This window comes from Lingula anatina, chromosome 10 (genome assembly GCF_051362555.1).
Source record: "Lingula anatina isolate TDL-2025a chromosome 10, LinAna3.0, whole genome shotgun sequence".
Classification (NCBI taxonomy): Eukaryota; Metazoa; Brachiopoda; class Lingulata; order Lingulida; family Lingulidae; genus Lingula; species Lingula anatina.
Genome location: NC_141776.1, coordinates 19,850,553 through 19,865,487, shown reverse-complemented (window position 1 = coordinate 19,865,487; position 14,935 = coordinate 19,850,553). Strand labels below are relative to the sequence as shown.

At 39.1% G+C, this 14,935-nt stretch overlaps 1 protein-coding gene across 3 annotated transcripts in view; it reads right to left on the bottom strand.

Annotated features, from left to right (window-relative positions):
• The window catches only part of LOC106161428 (dynein axonemal heavy chain 2-like), a 45,119-nt gene that overhangs the window by 18,472 nt on the left and 11,712 nt on the right, over positions 1-14,935 (bottom strand). For all 3 annotated transcript variants that reach the window (XM_086996695.1, XM_086996696.1, XM_086996697.1), the window contains exons 23-54: positions 14,739-14,895; positions 14,263-14,352; positions 13,831-14,079; positions 13,375-13,494; positions 12,842-13,006; positions 12,260-12,480; positions 11,748-11,928; positions 11,305-11,443; positions 10,552-10,769; positions 10,036-10,149; positions 9,421-9,657; positions 8,975-9,163; positions 8,642-8,748; positions 8,225-8,414; positions 7,881-8,061; positions 7,502-7,629; positions 7,024-7,176; positions 6,586-6,711; positions 6,015-6,233; positions 5,608-5,725; positions 5,202-5,338; positions 4,514-4,813; positions 3,934-4,178; positions 3,542-3,740; positions 2,948-3,172; positions 2,561-2,665; positions 2,184-2,372; positions 1,892-1,977; positions 1,642-1,772; positions 1,180-1,329; positions 834-1,001; positions 419-579 (exon numbers count right to left, since the gene is read on the bottom strand). In XM_086996695.1, the coding sequence (XP_086852821.1) occupies positions 419-579; positions 834-1,001; positions 1,180-1,329; positions 1,642-1,772; positions 1,892-1,977; positions 2,184-2,372; positions 2,561-2,665; positions 2,948-3,172; positions 3,542-3,740; positions 3,934-4,178; positions 4,514-4,813; positions 5,202-5,338; positions 5,608-5,725; positions 6,015-6,233; positions 6,586-6,711; positions 7,024-7,176; positions 7,502-7,629; positions 7,881-8,061; positions 8,225-8,414; positions 8,642-8,748; positions 8,975-9,163; positions 9,421-9,657; positions 10,036-10,149; positions 10,552-10,769; positions 11,305-11,443; positions 11,748-11,928; positions 12,260-12,480; positions 12,842-13,006; positions 13,375-13,494; positions 13,831-14,079; positions 14,263-14,352; positions 14,739-14,895 (5,398 nt within the window). The remainder of the gene's footprint in view (positions 1-418; positions 580-833; positions 1,002-1,179; positions 1,330-1,641; positions 1,773-1,891; positions 1,978-2,183; positions 2,373-2,560; positions 2,666-2,947; positions 3,173-3,541; positions 3,741-3,933; positions 4,179-4,513; positions 4,814-5,201; positions 5,339-5,607; positions 5,726-6,014; positions 6,234-6,585; positions 6,712-7,023; positions 7,177-7,501; positions 7,630-7,880; positions 8,062-8,224; positions 8,415-8,641; positions 8,749-8,974; positions 9,164-9,420; positions 9,658-10,035; positions 10,150-10,551; positions 10,770-11,304; positions 11,444-11,747; positions 11,929-12,259; positions 12,481-12,841; positions 13,007-13,374; positions 13,495-13,830; positions 14,080-14,262; positions 14,353-14,738; positions 14,896-14,935) is intronic.

Here is a 14,935-nt window from a genome sequence, read left to right as displayed (position 1 = left end):
GAAGTTTCATTTAAAAGACCTACAAAACCAACATAGATAATAGACATAAGCATCTGCCTAGCTAAGCACACTTAACAACATCATAGTCAGTAAGCACTTATTATATACCTCTATACATGTACATTGTTTATCTTTTACAGCATCATATACTGACCTCTAAACACATTATGTAATATCATGACAGCTGGAAACTGTTGATAAATATTTCAAGGAAGTGTAGAAAATTGTGTTAAATGGGTCCAAAGCACATTAAACAATGTTAAAAATTGGCATTTTGAATTAACTGTCAGACAGGGAACAAATCATTTTATTAAGCAAATTTTTCACAGTTGCCTGCCCAAATGTTAAGGCTGTTTTAAAAGTTTTCAGCATGTCAGAATATCTGGGCTTCCCTGGTAAAAAGGACTCTAACACTGACCTCCTCAAACTCATCAGGTTTGTAGAGATTGGGCACCTCTCCACTGCTGAGGATGTTGTTGATGTCCTCCAGGAAACCCTCTTCCACCACCTGAGTGTCTGTGAACAGGAACACAGTGGGCTTGTTCTCTACTCCTGCTTGCCAGTACAGGCGCTTCAAGTCTGGAAGAGTAAGTGTGGGTTCATACAGACAGAGATACAGGCAATTCCAGTTGTTTATGACTCTGAGAACAAGGTAAATTGAATCTTATGCTTATGACTCTCAATCTTTAATTTAGAATTAACCTAACAAATGGAACTTAAAAATGCCTAGGCTAGCACATTCTTGAGACAGTGTGCCGATAAATCACAAAACTGGCATTATTTTGAATAAAAAATGACCCCATTTCCCTCTTAAGTTCACCTGCAAAACTTACCATCCCTGAACTCCTGTTTTCTGTAGTGTTTAGACACTTCAATCTGGAATGTCTTGTATTCACAGATGCTGGCAGCCAGTCTAGACATACTCTGTCTTCCACTGCCTCCTATACCTATCAGTAACATGTTCCCCAGGGGCTGGCGGATTACACGCACTATCTTAGACACTGAAATATACAAATATATACGTTATACATCTATTTCATTCGTTTCTTATCAATTTATTGACACCTGTAAAATGTCCCTCTAAAAATATAAAATAATGCTTCTCTTGAACTCTTATAGCCTTTTACTATAGTTAATGATTTTCAAATTTCTGTTTCAATATCTCAAGTTCTCACTGACCATGTTCTATAGCATCCCTGAACAGCACCAGGTCCATGGGGACGACCCCTGGGCTGTTATTATACTCCTCCAACATCTCTGTCATGTGGTGCTTCAGACTGCCTATGTCTGCAATGTCCTCGTATACATTGTCTGGGTTCATGTAATCACCTGGAGAAGTTTGTAATTAGAAAATAAGAGAAGTAGTACTTCTTGGCCATGGTAATAAACTTATTGGGTTCTTATAGTCACATGGAAAAGTTTTTAAATTACAGCTGTGATTTATCCAAGATGGCCCAAAATCCTGTGACTAAGCATAAAACCAAGTTTGATTTAGAGGGGTTTAGAGGTGAGCGGGGTCAAATGTAATGGCAGACTGGTGAGAGAGTTACTTTTTTGTAGAATGACTGATTAATATCTTTCCATAAATAACATAACATTCCCCATTAAATCCCAGAGAAGAAAAAAGAAAGGATTCCTCACCAAATATTGGTGGCTGTTTGCTGGGACATATCCCATGGAAAGTGGTGTCAAACAGTGTCCCAAGTTTGTCACTCAACATGCCAATAAAAGCCTCCATGTCAGATGTATCCACAAGACGGTCAGAGAATACCCTGGAATGGAAATACCAATCATTAAATCTCAAACTTGTAAGCATGGAGTAAACATATGTCAACGGGTACATAAAGTAAAACTGGTCTTGAACAGGTTTAGCAATGGCTGTCAACCTCACCTGAAGCACTCATGGATCCATAACCTAGTGATGGCAGCCTTGGTGTCATGGTAGTTCTTATTGGCTCTCAGCATGCCCTGGAAAACCTAGAAAAACAACAGATGACATTATAATAATGTGCAGCAATCATTTTTTGTATGAAAAACATAAACACAAAGAACTGTTTAAAATTCTACACAAAAAATCAAAATTCAAAATATCTTATAGGAGTCCTATAGGTCACCTATAAGATATTTTCTTCGCGGGATAAACATGGTGGGTGGGGGGTTGAAGCAAACTTTTTCTCCATTACCTTGGAGATATCTCTCAGGTTGAACAGGTAGTGTATTTTGGTGGGAGTGGGCAGGAAGCGTCCAACAATGGCCTGGTACAGCTCCAGGGTGGCTTGAGTGACCACGTCTCCTATTGGCTTGACCTCCTCCTCAAAGTCTTGTAGCTTCTGGTTGATCATAGAGCCAAAGATACGCTTGATCTGGGAGTCCTAGCAAAACAGAAAACAAACAGTTTTTTTTCTTTTATCTGGGAATCCTAACAAAACATGATTTTCTTCTAAAATTAATGTATATCCTCTGCCTGACAAATTTCATCTATATCTATTCAATGGTCACAAAGCAAGACATAAACAAACACTAGATGTCAGCACTAGACATAACAGGATCAAATGCCTACCTGTGGGAAGGTCATGTTGAGCAGGTTAAACTTGCTCTGCAGTCTGGTGGAGATCTGTGTACGGCCGCCACCAGGGGGACCCATGGCAGTCAGCAGGAACATGTCCTACAAGTAGGAGAACAGCATTAGTTATTTACCTGTAATACACTGAATGTCTCACTGTATATATCATTCATCTGAAATTATCATATCTGTTCCTCTGTGTCTGCAGATTAATCATACCATCTTTTTTTTTCTGTGTCTGCCTGTAGACAACATCAAAACAAAAAAGGTTCACAAGCTTGGAACTTGCATTATATGAATAAGTAACTCTAGACATTAAGCACTGAAACTGTTATCAACAAAGCACAAACCAGCATAACTGAAAATACAAGCAATATCTCTCACCTTGACAAACTTGACGGTCTGTTTCTGCCTGTCGTACCAGAACCCGTAGTCTAACCACAACTTGATCAGCTCTAGCGGCGGCTGGGAGCCAAACAGGTCCTTGGCGGGCATGTTAAGGTCATCCATGAAAGTCAGGAGTTTCTTCCCACCAATAGGGACGTAGACGCCTTTAGTCCGCTTCTCCACACGGCTCTCAATGATGTCCTGGACGTTGTTGGAGGACGTCTGCAGAAAGAAATTATCTCTGTGTTTATAATGTATTATGCATGCACAGTAATTATTACATATTTTCACATTCAATTTATCACAGAATGAAATTATCGGAGTCTGTGATCATAAAATATGTATATACTATAAACTTGTCTGCACAATCAAGTTAAAGAGGGGTACTCAAATATGTTTTTAAGACCAATTTAGAGGATACTTATAACATTTGACATTACAAAATCTGAATGGAATAAAATAATTGTGTTAACATCAGCATTGCAAAATTGTTTGGATAAGCAGCACAGAGGCTCTACCTGGTCATAAATGCCAATTTACACCCTCAAATTAGCATTTAGGACCAGTTATAAAGCTATATTGTTTCCTCACCTGTGCAGACATGTTCACTATCAGCACATTATACAGCTTGGGGTCCAGTTTGGCCAGGACACTTTGTACCACCGAGGTCTTCCCTGTCCCCACAGGTCCCACCAAGGTGACAGGGTGCTGTGCCTCTATCAGAGATGACACAATGAAGTTATAGCGGGCCGTGTCCACTGTGGGGACAATGATCTTGTAGAACGGTACACTGGAATAGTGAGAAATTATAGTTTTTTATAGTTAAAGTATTTTTTTCTTTTTTTCATGATGACATATTTGCTTTTATGACTTTTTTGTTGTGAAAAAGATTATCTTGTAGGTTTTACATGGCAATAGCTATATATATATATATATAGAGAGAGAATTCAACTGAGTTCTACCAGACAACAGTTCAGCATTACCTTGGGTTATACTTCCATCCACTCCTCAGTCTCTCCTCCCAGTGGACCCACGTCTTACTCTTAGGGTCCACAAAGTACTCATAGATGGAGTCCTTGTTGGGGAATGTGCCCTCCATCTCACGGAAGTAGTTGTCAATCCTCTTACGTCCCTCCTCGTCCACGCTACCCATGATAGACCAGATCATACAGAACTGGAAGTACAGCTCTATCATCCTGACATAGTTCTCCTGGTCACTGGGATCACACTGGAAATAGGGAAAGGTTAAAGTCAATTATTACATTGTTAATATCAAGATTGGAATTGCTAGTACAGCTCTATCATCCTGACATAGTTCTCCTGGTCACTGGGATCACACTGGAAAAATTGAAAATTTGAAGTCATCATTCCATTATCAATATCAGTCACACTGAAGGTCACAGACACAACTATTGCATGACTTTATCTGTTAAACCTAAAGATATGGTTTGTACTACCAACTTCATATCCTACACATTTTCTTCCTTTTGTTTCCAATCACATGCTCAAATACTCCAGTTAAACAAGTCCTCTTGTTTTCCATCATCTCCTTAGTCTACTTACCCCTAGTTCTGGTTTGGCCATACAATCAAACAGCTTGCACAGTGAAATCACTCCATTCAGCTCAGCAATGGGGATCAGCTCCTTACACTGCTGTTTCTTAAATTCCATGATCTTGACAATGTACTTCTCAAACAGTCTCTTCAGTTCCTCCACCATGGTTTTATCTGGTTTCTTATCCAGCCAGGAGTCAACATAAGGTCTCCAGCCCAGGTCTACATAGTCATAGTACACCATGCCACACCTTGACACAGTGGCTGGGGAGGCTACAGACAGGTCAGCCACCTCAAACAGCAGTGACACCTATAGGAGAGGAAAAGCACTAGTATGAATAGAAGTCAACAATAATACAATATAATAATGAACATCATGTAGGAAATGGTTTTGTGTTAAGTGTTTTATACACAACAACAGAGTCCTTTCAGGGCTTCATATAGCCAGCAATTTCATAGGGAAGTTCTTTTTCTGAAAAAGTGGACCTTTCTACCTTCTTGATATACCCAATTTGAGATATGGCATAGAACCAAGATCAAATTTTAATTCAAACTGGATATTTTCCTGCCAAAAAGGCATAAGTATTTCCCCCTGCCCTTCTTTCTCAACCTAAGGGCCTTCCTTTTGTAACTTATATTAAATATATATCAAGAATTCTCAAAAAGCAAAAGATATGTCACAGAGTTAATTATCTGACCTGTTCTGGCATTCCAATTCGCTCTCCATTGATTAGGGTGAGAATCTTGTTGTCATCCATCACAGAGTTCATGCTCTCAATCCACAGTGTGTCCACAGGACCATCAAACAGAATCCACTTCTCCTCTGGCTTCTCATCTAACAGTGAAGGAACAACAGGACATATTAGACTCTTTTAAACCTTACACTTGATGTGCTCTGATATGACTGCTGTATTCTTATTATTATTATCACTACTGGATTCATCTATGTACGGTAATGACTTGACATCTTATATTGTATAATAGTGCGCACACTCGCACTCACACACGCACACACACACACACACACACACACACACACACACACACACACACACACACACACACACACACACACACACACACACACAGTGTATATCCCTGTACCTGCACAAGTTGTCCTCATCACACTAGAGAGCACACCATCCGCCCACTCGTTGGTGTTCAGGTCAAACTCTCCGTACAGCTCTCCTAGTGACACAGCCTTGGGGTTGATGGGGAATTCCTGGAATGATATGTGAGATAACAGGTTGAGTATCCTTCTGTATTCAACTGATAAATTCCATCCAAATTTTTTTATACATCAGACACAATGGTACTATTTGTGTCATACTATTCATATACAGAAATGTTCAATGAACCTAGTCAATTTGCCTTTTCAGTTTGCAACTTAGTTTTATCATCAGTACCCTACACACACACTGCTTGCTGACACCATAAACCTAACACTCTAACTATTACCATATTAAACCCATGTCACACCCAGCACACTCAGTCACACCTAACACACTCACCTTCACCATATTAAATGCAGGGTCTCCAGCTTTGTGCAGTCTCCCCATGGCTGCCTGCAGGACTCTCCAGGTCACAGACTTCCCAGACAGCGTCTTCCCAACTATCATGACAGAGTGACGTGAGTTCTTGGTCTCGTAGAGCTGGATCACCTTGGTGATGGTGTTAGGAATAGTCTGGAGACCAAAGGCACGCAGCTCCTCCTCTATGGCAGTCTTCATCTGATGAAGGGAGAGGAGATTAGTCTTTTTTCAATCTTTTACTTCTTTATAAATCCAAAGTGGACACAATCCTAAGAACACTTTCCTGATCGAGTCTACTGAGAAGACCAAGCACTTTTTTTGGTGAATCTTAGTCAAGTCTGGCATTTTATAACAGACTTCAATCAAAACAATGTGCTCTTCCTCTTTTTTTTAAATCTTACACATAAAAAAGATGCTTTAATATAATATTCAGCATGCCAGCTGTCTGGTCATGTCAGCTAGGCCAATACTGTGATACCAAAATACTAAAATACTCTCACAGTATTAATGAAGCCCCGGATGAGCTACAGGAGGTCCTGTGTCACATTACCTTGGAGTAATCAATGGTTGGCAGGTCTACACCAGGGAACAGATCAGACACAATGCCATTGAACAGAGGCAAGTCTACAGCTGTCATCTTGGCCACATTCATGTCCTTCATAGACAGCAACAGAAGCTGGAAACAAAATTACAACCTCCCTTTAAAAATATCACAAAAATACAGCACTTCATTATATATTTGATATGAAACATATGGTAATTTGAAATACATCATACTCAATGGCAAAGTGGTATGAACATTCTTGAAAGTTTGAGAGATTTGTATATGTTGGACATTTGAGACATGTATTTGACAAAGGCTCCATAAGGCATACCAGGATTCTTTTAAACTTAGCACTGTTTATAGAACTTAATCTATGCACATAGATGGCCTTGACCTCAGCAAATGACCTTGACACATATTCATGACCTTCTACTTTGACCTTACCTCTTCATCAGGCATGTTGGGGTTAGATCTCTTCTTTCTCCCAGCATATCTCAGCACAGAGACCAGAGCTCTGAGACCAAAGTCATAATGGTCCTGCTTGGACAGCTGCTGAACTGCCAAACTATACAGAGTGAACACCTTCTTAGCCAGCACCTGTAGGGAACAGAAATAACGGGAACATGTATAGGAAACATCCAAACTTAAACTATAGAAATATGTTGGACAGTTAGACTGTACAGAGACAGAGACCTGTGAGGAAGTAGATTTATTTATTTGTTCATTTATTTACTTTTTTATTTACATATTTTGTCATAATTTATCATTATCATTTTTTATAAGTTTAGCACATCTGCACAATAATATAATATAACCTGTATTCACAGTACATTAAGGAAGGTTATCACAAATAAATTATCCATTTCTATTGATGACCTTTCAATACTTGGATCACTCTGTCACTTTTAACCCAGTTTATTACCTTGGTGTTGTTAAATCCCTCTCCAAACAGTGTGATCTCAGCAATGAGGTTGGAGTCAGGGACTACCATAGAGATGGGCCGGAACATGGATTTCAAGTTGTCTGGTAGCTCTGTACGACCAGCATAACCTGGAGACAGAAGTGGAGAATTAATAAATCACTTTCAAGTTTATGGTACCTTACTGAATTTCATAATTTCATTAACAGCTTTGATCTAAATATTTGGATCTATAGGTTGAGAAAAGTTATTCTGAATGTTTTTTCATTAAAATAAATGTTTGTGGTTTCCAAAAAAAGTATCTTATAAAGTGCTTCTGACATTATTTGCCACATTAAGAACAAATCACTTTCAGTCAGTGTTAAGACAGCAGTTTCCCTACCTGGATTCATGGTAATAAAGATGCCACAAGACCACTGCAGGTTGATTTCTCTTCCCTCAAACACAAACCTCCTGGAGGCCGCCGCCAGGGCAGACAAGATGGAGAGAATCTGCTGCGCCACCACTGACAACACCTCAATGTTGATACGGTTGAACTCATCAAAACAGCCCCAGGCTCCAGTCTGTGAAGGTAAATAAATGTGGCATATACAGCATAGGTCAATAATACTCATAAACCTGATCAAAATATGGACAGATTGTGGAATACATATACAAAGACTGTTTTTTCTGATAAGTCTATTACTTGTAGTCCAGACCCTGGGAGCAGTTAATTACAAACTATACCTGAGCTAATCCAGAGAACATCCTCCCCATAGACTTGTAATCCAGGCCCTCTGAGCAGTTCACCACAATGACGTAGTTTCCCAGGGATTTGCCCAAATCCTTGGTTGTCTCTGTCTTTCCTGTCCCTGCAGGCCCCTTGGGGCTGCCTCCTCTGTGTAAGTGGAGGGCAGTGGTCAAGGTCATGTAACATCTAAAAATAGAAAGTAGGTCATTCAAAGTTGGTCACCAAAGACTGGCCAGAATCAAAAGCAAGTTATTAGACAGAGGCACAATTCAGACATACACAGCTTAACAGGATCGAGAAGATGGTTAAACATTAAATAATTGATAATTTATCTATAATACCTGGGAAAATAAGATCATATTAGAAACTATAGCTGTACAGTACTATATGTATCATGTGTATGTATACAGTACCTGTCTGTCAGGGGTGTGATGACCAGACGTCCCGAGTTGCCAAGGTACTCGTATCCATACTGAAAACTGGTGTTGGTCTGTCTAACTACACAGTCATCTATCACATCCTAGAGACAGAAATAGAATGAATGTGTCAGAGTGTTAACATACTCCCAAGACAAATCAAACTACAGTATTAACATCTAATGTTTGGAAGTGAAAGATCTGACTGACTATCTTTACAGTACTCATATACATGGTACTTATGATGGAATAAAAATAGGCCACTTTATAAATCTTATTTAAAAACAAGCCCTGTATTTTGGCTAAATCAGTCTCTTACAAATTCCTCACCTTCTCCCAGTAAAGCCTGAGCTGACTGAGCCACTCAAATGCTGTGACATCATTGACGCCTCTCTTGATCAGCTGCTCTATGATGTCACGCTGATGGACCTCAATGGTTACCAAGGCAACAATCTTTAGACGCTGGATCTTGGTGAGGTTGCCACGGATGGCTTCTGAGAACTTGGACAGCATGGAGACCTGGGGACATTAAAACATTGGACATGTTCTCATTGTAGGCCATTTTCATGCTATGATTTTGTTAATAATCTTGAACCAAGGAATGCCCCTTTTAAATTAATAAAAACTTTGCATTATTTTTTTAATACATTTTATTCCCATGGCTTTCATATTATATTGCCTTTCTTCTTCTTTGCACATCATAAATATTTGATATTCTGTTTCCATTAATTTAAAACACAAATTTGCTCTAAGTTACAAAATCAATGTATACACACCTGTTTCTTCTTTAAGCTCTTCAAAGCCTTCTTATCTCCCCTCTCTTTAGAGGTGGCCAGAGCTTTAGTCACGTCCTGTGTCCACTGCATCTGACTGGACGTAATACACATCTGACCACACCATTCTCGCACCCACTTGTCTCTCTTACTCAGACTCTTCTTCAGCGCCGCGCGGCACTGCTTCAGCACGTCCTTGAGGGTGGTCCGCATGGTTCTCTCTATGTCACACAGCCAGGCCTGGAAGACAAGGGCAGTATCCATGACAACATTTTAAAAATCTGAAGGCAATACCTAAAATATCCCTTTAATGTTATAAAGCAAGGGACAAAAACCCCTATTTGCCAAAAAATAAAATTTTAAAAATACCTATAATAGTTCCTGTGAAACTTAATTTGATATTTGTAAAGTTATGATAGTGAGTTTGATGACTTACTCATTATTTATTAGATATGAACACATTTGTTTAAGTTTATTTGTATTATATAAATATCACTTCCATGGATGTAATTACTGTTTGACCCCAACCAAACTAAAACATTTATTCAAATCAACAAAATAATGTACATTAATATGACAAAAAACATTTCCAAGCATGTAATTATGTGTTGACCTCACCTCTACTGGACCATCCAGCAGCACATGTACAGGTGTCCCTGAGTGAACAAACTCTATATACTCTCCGTCAGCAGAGCTCATACCAGCCGCCTCCCACTTCTGTGTGATACCAGTCTGAAATGATAGATAATACAGATGAGACACAAATACATTAACTGTGAAAAGTAAACAAGAAAAATAATCTTGAAATGCAAAACCGCATCTCTGAAACATGCTATACTTAACTGCTCATTATGGTTTTACAGCCGAAAAACCTTACAAGAATGTTACGCTGGTCTTCATAGTAGCAAATTTGTAGTACAGTCAACTGTTGAAACATCAATAGCTAAACTTAGAATTTAGTATTTATGAGTAAGCATTTAAAAAAAAAAGTTATCCTTTTTCCCAGACAAATATAAAGGTCTTTAGACTGTGAAAAATATTCCAGGCTGACTGTAAACCTGTAACATCTCTACTTTACCCCTACCAAAAACTAAATTTCCCATCCCCATCCTAACTATTCCCCAAGAACTCTACCTTTCCCATCTTTAGTTTATTAATATTATCAAAGCACTTCTTCAGGTGTGGTTGGACGGCCTCAGGGTTTTTAGACTGGCCCAGGATTTCCAGGAGGTCATCATTAGAGATGAAGTAGAATCTGGGGAAGATTTGTCTCTTGGTCTCCAGGTACATGTCCAGAGACTTCTGGATCTCCTCTAGCTTGTTGTTCATCTGGGTCAGCCTCTCCAGCAGTCCTGGAACACATGGTGGACATAGAATATTGTTATAAGAGATAATAGCATATTTGAGTCACTCTCTCTAACAGTCCTGGAACACATGGTGGACATAGAATATTGTTATAAGAGATAATAGCATATTTGAGTCACTCTCTCCAGCAGTCCTGGAACACATGGTGGACATAGAATATTGTTATAAGAGATAATAGCATATTTGGATCAGTCTCTCCATCAGTCCTAGAACACATGGTACAGATACAGATACATCCAGGCATAATCAAATACAAATACATGAAGTAGTTCCCATAGTGATTTCTATAAACAACTAGATATACATTGTAGACTATGGTGGACAAAGAATGTTGTTATAAGAGACAATAGCATATGATGAAATGGGCTAAATTTTGCAATAAGTTGAAGTTATAGTTTGACCTTTGAACAATTTTGAATTAGAAAACATGTTTTTATTCATCCATTCATTAATCTATCCATCCATTCATAATTATTTCAATCATCTAACAAGAACATATAAGATACACATGGAGGCTCGCACCTTGCTGGTGTGTGGCTCTCAAAGCATTCTTGTCTTTATTCATGGTTGTCATGATCTTCTTCCAGCTGATGTTGATTTCATCAAAGTCGGCCGACTCCCTGGGCAGCTGTTTCCTGATGTCTTCTCCCAGGAAAATATTCTGGAATAAAACCAGAGATATTACCCACTTCACTTGGGCTGTGGGGGCCATGTATTAGAACTTAGAATGGTCTGGTATTTCCCTGTGTGGTTGCTATCACAATATACTAACTTTGTATTACTAATTTTTTTCTTTATTCAGTGTGGCTGTTGTAGTAAATCTTTGTTTCTCATTCAAATATGCCAAAAAAAAAACAACTTTTCATTGTGATACACAAACATTTGAATAGTTGAAAATGTGCCAAATAACTATAAATATATATATATATATATATTCAGTGTAATATGTATGAACTGTGCCTCACCTCCAGGTACATCCACTGTCTCTGTACAGTCAACAACATCTCCACTGTCTCCATGATCAATGACAACGTCCTTTCCCACCTGTCCACGTCCTGCTCAAATGCCTTCACAAACCTGGATGCCTTCATGGTGGACAGCTGAACCTGGCCATCCTCCAGGAACTGGAACACCTCCTCAGTGGACCTGTGAGAAAGAGAGAGAAGGGAGAATAACAAAATTATGCCCTGCCCTTCTTGTTTCAAAAATGCTCTGAACACTGATTAGGAAGGCTTATTCCATTTTTATTCCATTTTAATTAAAAGACAATATGCCATTTTACATGAAGCAATCTAATAGAATTATTTTCGGAATGCTGACATAAAATGCATATTTTGTTTTATTTTAGTTTACAGGCTAAAGTGTGTGCTATTTTGCTATCAATCTTACTCAAAGTAATCTTTGATTATTTTTTTTCTTTTATTATTATTATTATATTTAATTATTATTAATCTTCTAAGACCTGGACAAAACTGACCTCAGTTTGAAGTGACCTTTGTCCTTGTAGGGTCCAATGTCCAGCTCAGTAATCTCCCAGGTCTCACTGATCTTCTGTAGGGCCACCTCTATGGCCAGTTCTTTAGTGGCGGCGCCAGAGATATCATTGATCTGCTCACTGTACTGGTCAAAACCGTACTCGATGATCTTCTCCAGGGTGAAATCATCTGACTCAGGGTCAAAACTTCTCTGCATGTCTTCCTGTCGGGAAAATATATAGAAAATGATCTGTGAATCCAAATTCATTGCTATGGTTAGATCTGTATTCTAAATTATGATGAAGATACTGATTTTCCCTCTGTATATTCTGCTGTCGCTGCACTGGTTGTGTGTGTGTGTGTGTGTGTGTGTGTGTGTGTGTGTGTGTGTGTGTGTATGGATTGTGTATGTTGTGTGTGGGTGCATGTGTGCCCTATGCATGCCTATGTGTGGTGCATGTATGTGTGTGTGCCTGCAAGCATATGTGTATGCTCACCCTTGTATGCACACACATGCTTACATACGCACACATGACACACAAATGCTTGTCCACACACACACACTCAATCCTGTGCAGCCTTACCCTGATCTGTGTCCAATGTCTGGGTCTCATAGCTTTATTCTTCAGGTCACTGATCAGAGGCATGGTACGCCTAAACTGGTCCACTTTATTCTTACTCTGTTCCACAATCTCCCAGCTCTTGTCCTTCAGTTCACGTGATAGCTTAGACAGCTTCTTGAACAGCACCTGGGGGGATAATAATATTAATAATAATAATAATAATAATAATAATAATAAGCCAGCAATTTAAAAGGGGGGGGTTCTTTTTCTGAAAAAGTGGACCTTTTACCATAAAATCCCCATGTACCTAGATCAAATTTTACCCAGAGCGAACCTTTTCCAAACAAAAGGGGCGGTTCTTTTGAACCCCCTGAACCCCCCCTGGCTACGGGCCTGAATATGAACTGATCTAACGGAGCACATTCAATTATTAAGAAAAGGAAGCTACAAAATAATAAAAAAATTTCAACATTTCCAAACTGTAGTGTCTTATAGCACTCCTGAGTTTCTGTTAAATTACAAAAGAAGAAAAAAAGGATCACATGTCCACTTACCTGACACTGATCTTCCATTTCTGTAGTTTGCAATCCAGAGAACTTCCCCTGTTTCCACTGGTCCCAGTGTTCTTCCCATTCCTTAGTAATCTCCCACACTGTCTCTATACTCTCTATATCCTAGAATAGAACACATGATATTGTTATACTAGCTTCCACTGGTCCCAGTGTTCTTCCCACTCCTTAGTAATCTCCCACACTGTCTCTATACTCTCTATATCCTAGAATAGAACACATGATATTGTTCCAAAACACAGACAATAATAATTGATTTTTATAATGTTCTTGTCAGAAAGAGACCCATATACTGCAAAAAGTTACAGATATTGAAAGGAAGCTTAAACAGCATTTAAAATCAAATACATTAAATGCAAAACACTCCTATATACAGACAGACAGACAAACACTGTACCAACACACACATACACATACATACATACAGGTAGTAAACCATACCTTCTCCAGTACTCCTATATCCTTAGATGGCGGCTGATCAATCTTGAAGATCCCAAGTCCTCGCCGCAGTTGTTGTTCCTGCTCCTTGAAGTTGTTCACCTGAGCCTTGATCTCAGCTACCTGCACCAGCGCCGCCTCTGTGCCAAGACTGCCACTGAACGGCCCGTTCTTGCTGAAGTCTGACAGCAGTGCTGCCACCTGTTTCTTGAACTCTTCCGCCTGCGCCAGAAGTCCCGTCTTGAACTTCTCCTGCAAGCACCAATGATCTCCTTCTTGAGGATATGTTTTATTATTTTTTTTATTTATCTTTTTTTTTTTAATATAAACTGAATATTAGGACTTCAAAACTGTGACAAAAGTCATTGGAATATGTATAAGGAATCCTGACCTATTTCTTACATAAATTGATAAGGGCACTGCTAAGTAGGTTACCTTATTTTTCTTCAGCATCGCATCAGCATCTATCAGAGTCTGTTGGAATTCCACCCACTTGTTAGGAAGTTCATCTAACATAGCTGTCGTCTACAACAAAACATAGCACATCAGTTTGCATACACAAGTGGTATAATCTCAATGTTTTTCAATAGGATCACACATTTTAATGCAATTTTACCTACTTAACTATTCTTTGCATAACATAAATTAAACAATACTGCCAGTAACAGAAGAGATGTAAACCTGATTGAAGATCTATTTTGAAAACAAGACGGCAAATCTTTAAACATTGTACAACTTCAAACTTAGGGTGGCCTATTTACTGAGTAAACTATAACAGTTTCAATAATTTTTTTTCAAGTCTGACACTATTAATGTAACATTAAGCTTCCAGTCAATCCAATATGCCCATTTAGTCAAATAGCTTATCTATGTGCTGCCATCTGCAGAACAAGATAAGCCCAATCCCTTACCTCCTCTGGCACTGGCACCTCATACTTGGTCAAGATGGCAAACTGGTCGTAGAGAGGGGCAAACTTGGCCTCCACACTGCTCAGATCACTGTTCAGGGTCTCCCACAGGGTCAGGGTGTCGGCCAGCTCATCCAGGGTCTGGGGTGGTTTGCTTACCCTACGGAAATATAGGGTATGCTTTATATCTTAACACATTT